The sequence below is a fragment of the Macaca thibetana genome, chromosome 17 (assembly GCF_024542745.1).
Source record: "Macaca thibetana thibetana isolate TM-01 chromosome 17, ASM2454274v1, whole genome shotgun sequence".
Taxonomy (NCBI): domain Eukaryota; kingdom Metazoa; phylum Chordata; class Mammalia; order Primates; family Cercopithecidae; genus Macaca; species Macaca thibetana.
This window is the reverse complement of record NC_065594.1, coordinates 93,147,666-93,153,665: the sequence shown is the minus strand read 5'-3', so window position 1 is coordinate 93,153,665 and position 6,000 is coordinate 93,147,666. Positions and strand designations below refer to the sequence as shown.

At 59.0% G+C, this 6,000-nt stretch overlaps 1 protein-coding gene across 1 annotated transcript in view; it reads left to right on the top strand.

Moving 5' to 3' along the window:
• The first annotated feature begins 282 nt into the window (after window positions 1–282).
• GAS6 (growth arrest specific 6) overlaps window positions 283–6,000 on the top strand; it is a 48,694-nt gene continuing 42,976 nt past the window's right edge. The window contains exons 1-2 of the mRNA XM_050767016.1: window positions 283–608; window positions 700–866. Coding sequence (XP_050622973.1) covers window positions 506–608; window positions 700–866 — 270 coding nt within the window. The 5' untranslated portion in view covers window positions 283–505. The remainder of the gene's footprint in view (window positions 609–699; window positions 867–6,000) is intronic.

Here is a 6,000-nt window from a genome sequence, read left to right as displayed (position 1 = left end):
CTTTGGTAGGTTTTAAGTCTTGACAAAATGTGCTTAAGCATGAAGATTCCAAAAAGGATGCAGTAGATTCGGGGGGAATGGGGGTTGGAAAGAGGCTTAAATCTTCACATGACACCTGGAATATGGTCAAAATGTACCTGCTCAAGTTGAACCAGGTATTGCCTCCTCCTTTTACCCCATCGCTAGTGAAGACAAGCACTACCTGGGGAGACGCTCCTTTTCCGAGACACTAGAGTCCCGCCGCGTCCCGGATGCTGCGCTTTCCCCGCGCCCGGATCCTCCCGGGAACCCGCGCCCCGCCCGCGCCTGGTCCCGCCCCCGCCGCCTCCCCGCGCGCAGCCGCCCGAACCCGCCCAGACCGAGCGCCCGAGGTGCCGCAGCCGCTGCCGCCGCCGCGATGTGACCTTCAGGGCCGCCAGGACGGGATGACCGGAGCCTCCGCCCCGCGGCGCCCGCGGCTCGCCTCGGCCTCCCGGGCGCTCTGACCGCGCGTCCCCGGCCCGCCATGGCCCCTTCGCCCTCGCCCGGGCCCGCCGCCCCGCGCGCCGCGCCGCTGCCCCTGCCGCTGCGGCTGCTGCTGCTGCTGCTGGCCTCGGAGTGCGCGCTCGGTGAGTCCCGCGGGCCCGAGACCCCGTCCCCGGGCGGCGGGAGGAGGCTCCGGGCGCGGCTTGACGCGTCCTCCTCTCTCCCTCCGGGCAGCCGCGTTGTTGCCGGCGCGCGAGGCCACGCAGTTCCTGCGGCCCAGGCAGCGCCGCGCCTTCCAGGTCTTCGAAGAGGCCAAGCAGGGCCACCTGGAGAGGGAGTGCGTGGAGGAGCTGTGCAGCCGCGAGGAGGCGCGGGAGGTGTTCGAGAACGACCCCGAGACGGTGAGCGGCCGGCGGGCGGGATGCGGGGGAACCCCGGGCCCCCGCGCGCCTGCGACCCCTCCCGAGGGGCAGCGCTGCCGCCGCCCCCCAGCTCCGCCCGGCGAGGCCTGGCCTCAGGGTCCCAGGAGCCCCGGCCCGCCCCGCGTCCCCCGCGCCCATCCCCCGGCGACCCCAGAATCCCCGCGCAGGCTGGTGGGACGCCGCGGGGCTGTCCGGGAAACGCTCGCTGTCAGACGCCTCCCCGCGGGGAAGCCGGGAGTCCGTTTCCAAAGTGCGAAAGAAACACAATGGTTAAAACCCCGACCGCTTCCCCGCGGCCCTCCCTCTGCTGGGCTGGAGGTGAGGGACCCCCGGGCCGCGCCTCGCCCTCCTGAGAGGGGTGGAGAGCGGTCCCCTCCCGAAAGAGGAATTGAAAGGGCCGAGGGCGGGAACTGCTTGCGGCAGCAGGTCCAAAAATATGATTCCAGGAATCGAGCGGGGCCGCTTGCGGGAGGGGAGGGCGGCTCCGCGGCCCCTTTCTGCCAGGTGCTCTTCCAAAGGCAGCGGGTGCGTTCAGGAGCCCGGCGGTGCTGGCCCCGGCACCTCGGTTAGGAATGTCTTTGGAGGAGGCGGGGAACCTGGGGCCGCCCCCGCAGGAGCCGCCGTGTGAGTACGGCCTGGCCACTCTATCCTGCGGGCTCGGGGAGCAGGTGACTTTAGAAAGTCCGAGAAGGTGTGGATTCCCATTGACGTCCCTCCCGCCCTGAAGTCTGGGTGATTTCACAGTCAGTTCTACTGGAATGTTCCTTTTAAGGAATTCTCCTGGGGTGGAATGAATGTCACCTGAGATGAAAGAGTGGTTCTGGATGACCCATGGAGGCCTGTTTCCGCTTACATTTCTAGTGGTTGACTTGAGCCCTCTTAGATCTATCTGGTTTTCTGAAAGCTCTGAGGCTGTCAGATGGCCACTGTGCACCTGTGGGCATAGCTCATCCCTGCAGAGATGAGGCACCTGGGGCTGTTCTCAGGCGGCTACTCTCAGCACTCACAGCCCCACAGGCCCGTGCCCTCATTCAGTGCAGCCTAGCTGGTCGCTCTCCCAGGCCTCTCTGTTTTCCGGTTTCTTTAATGATGAATCCTGGCCTGTGCCGCTGGCCGAAGCAGCGTGGGCCTGTGTGCCCTGGTCGCTCGGATTCGCCGCCCAGCCGTGGTCTTGGTCGTGTGGCTGGTGCAGTGCCCTCCAACAGCGTCCTCACCCTGAACATTCTGCGTGCACAGGGACTGCGGCATGGGGCGTGCTGGTGATGGGAGTTGAGGGCAGCAGGATTCACCCCCAACCCACGGTGCCCGCTCTGCGCAGCACTGCAAGGCCCCGCTGCAGCCCCTCCTGGCTGTCCTCCTGGACAGGCAGGGCCCATGTCAATCAGACTGAAGGAGGCCTGGAGGTACTGTGTTGTTCTTCCCAAGTCAGTCCCCTACCTGGTTTTCCAATTTTAATTTAATAACTTCATTTACAAAGGTGTGAAATGAAGACAAGAAAATGAAAACAGCACTCAGGATCCCAACACTTTAATACAACTGCGGTTGGGTCAGATGGTTTCTGTGCTCTCATGTCCGTCCCCCTCACCCTTCTGCATGTGGCTGAGTGGCTTTGATGCTGGGGAGGCCTCCTTCCCGTCCTTTCACAGCCTGGCCCCAGCAGCCTCTGCCGGCTTCCTTTCAGCGTCATCTCGTTTCCAGAGTTCTGCCCTCCTTCCCAGCCCCCATGCCAAATGATAACAACCCGCTTTCCCTCTGGTTTTTGGAGCTGGCCATTAGCTTGCTGTCTGTTTCTGTTTCGGGTTCCTGCAGGCAGGCGGATGCTGGGGAGAGCCTGGTTGGGGCAGGGGCAGGGTCCAGAGGCTGGCTGAGTCCCAGCCGGCTCCAGCACACCAGGCCCACCCCTCCTGGAACCCTAGTCTCCACTGCATCCTCTGCCACACCCTTGGGAGACCCCAGGCCCGAGGGAACCGTCCAAGCACAACTTCCTGCGAATGCATGAAAATCATCCATGAACTTCTCCCTGTCAAAGGCCAGGGGCTCCTTGTCTGAAATGTCGCTTGCTTTACATTTTGTGTGGTGAGGCTGATTGAGGACAAGGGCTGTGGCCTGAGCTCACGCGTTGACCAGGATCTGGCCGTGGTGACTGTCAGAGCATCCTTGGGCCCCTGGCCTCCCCAGGCCCGGGTCCTGATGTGTGGTCCTCCACGAGTGGTTGTGGGGAAGGTGGTCCCAGCCCCCTGCCATTTTAGGATGTGGGAAGTGCCTGGCCGCCGTTAGTTAACATGCACCTACCCAGCCCTGCCTGTTTTCCCTGGGCAGCCTCCTACGAGGGAGGGAAGGGACAGCTGGAGCCAGCTCCCCAGTGTGCTCACCTTCATGTCCACCCACTAAACTGCTAACCTGCCTGAAGCGTGTCTCACTGCCCCTCGCTGGGGCTTCTTCCTGGTTGCGCCTTCTTCCCGGGAGCGCCTGCTCTGCAACCCTTCCAGCAGGCAGATACTAAGCACAGCACCCCTCCCAGGCTCCAAGGTCACTTGTGTGCTAACCCCTGTGCCCACCTGCCCACCTGCTAACCTGCCTGCAGCGTGTCCCACTGCCTCAAGCTGGGGCTGCTTCCTGGTTGCGTACTTCTTCCCGGAAGCGCCCACTCTACAGACCCCCACCTTTCAGCAGCCGGATCCTTAGCCCAGCACCCCTCCCATGCTCTGGCCCTCACCACACACCTGTGGTTTAAAGCCCTGTTCTGCTGGAAGGGACACTCCTCCCACCTCCCCAGCCCTCTCTGCTGGAGCCGTGCCCCTCCCTCGACATTCCTCCAGGCTGGGCCGCCCCCACGGGCCTCCACCGCCCAGACCTTCTCCTTATCTTGTTTTCCTTTTTATATTGTTATTCTCCCTCCCTGGCCTTGCCTCTCCCTGCTGGGTTCCTTGCCCGAGTTTCTAATTCAGAGAGGACTGGGTAACTCCCCACTGTGTCTCTGCTAAAGCTTCCCAGGCCCAGTGCCTTTTTACTAAATCCTTGAAGGCCATCAGGTTCCAGGGCCTGCTAAGATCTCTGTAATCACCCCTCGATTCCAGAAAGGATCCAAGACTAGAGACTTATCCCAGTCCAGCCCTAACGCCCAGGTCCTCCGGTGCCTGCTTGGGAGCCTGTTTGTGCACTTTGATCCCAGGCTTGTGTGCAGGAACATCATCCAGGCTGTGGTTCCTGATCCCATCACCTGGCTTTATTTGAGATACAAAGCACGATATTCACCGAGGGCTGGTGGCCTTCCCTGAGGGTCGGCCTGGGTTAGCCCACCTGCACCTGCACCTGCACGACATGTGGCCAGGCCTGTGCTCCGAGGCCAGGTTTCCCTTCCCCCTTGTCTTTCTTTGTCTCCCTCTGTGTTTCTCTCTCTTCTCCCCACTGCTGGTGGTGAGGAATTCCCTGCAAGGGATGTCGGTGTATCCGTTTTGAAACTTGCTGGCTCATCCTCAATTGCATGTGCCCTCCAAGCACCTTTTCCCTGACCTTGTGGATTCTTTGGGAACAGCTAGGGAAGGAGGACCCTGTATGGAAATGAAAACCCATCTGAGTACCCACCTGGGGACAGCCACTTGGCTGGGACACAGGTCCAGATGTTGGGATGGCCTAACGGGAGGTTCCAGTTAGAGGGGAGGGCTGTACAATGTGGGGGCGCCTGGTGGGGAAGATGATGGCCAGGCTGAGACCTCCCCTGCCCTGCTTTGACAGAGGCTGCAGCACACTCCCACACACATCCCACAGATACATGTGCACATGCACACATTCACACATGGACACCTGCACAGATAGGTGCTGACTCATGGATATAGGTGTGAACGGACACACACACCCCTACCCAGACACATGTACACAGGTACGTATGTTCCTATAGACATATATGCACGTACACATAGGCACACACATACTAATAGACATACGCATACATGCACACATTCACATAGACATACGCACACACAGTCACACACACTGATAGGCACACACATACTACCAGACATGTGCACATACATGCACACATTCACACAGACATACGTACAGTCATACAAACTGACAGACATGCAAACACACATAGGCACATATACTAACAGACATGTACCCGTGCATGCACACATTCACATATACATATACACAGTGACACAGACATGCACACACACGGGCACACACATACTGACATGTACACACATGCACATATTCACATAGACATATGTATACACAGTCACACTGATAGAAATGCACACATACACAGGCACACACATACTAACAGACATGTACACATACATGCACACATTCACGTAGACATACACACAGTCACACACACAGACATGCACACATATACACAGGCACACACACTAACAGACATGTACACATACATGCACACATTCACATAGACATACGTACACACAGTCACACACAGACATGCACACGCATACACAGGCACACACGTACTAACAGACATGTACACATACATGCACACATTCATATAGGCATACATACACACAGTCACACACACAGACATGCACACATATACACAGGCACACACACACTAACAGACATGTACACATACATGCACACATTCACATAGACGTATGTACACTCAGTCACACACAGACATGCACACAGACACAGGCACACACATACTAACAGACATGTACACATACGTGCACACATTCACATAGGCATACATACACACAGTCACACACTGACAGACATGTACACACATGCATAATGACATGCACACACGTACACACAGTCACATACACACACACAGGCACACATGGATGCCCAGCCACATGCATGCAGACACAGACACATGTGCACCCTCTCACACACTTTTCTCTTTCCACAACTTCCGGGTCAGAAGACCACTGACAGCTGCATCAGGATCCCTAAAAACTGAGACAAGGTTCCGGGGCTCTGTGGCCCCAGCTTTCTCGGACCCCCGGGGTCTCTCCACTTCCAGAGCCCCCTGCTCGAGGGGCCGGAGCCCTGTGGCCAAGGCCTTTCCTCCTGGGCCCATCCTGAGGCCTGCAGGCTGGCAGGGGGACCAGGGCCTGGCCTCCTCTGAGGGCCGTCTTCCATGCTGGCTCTG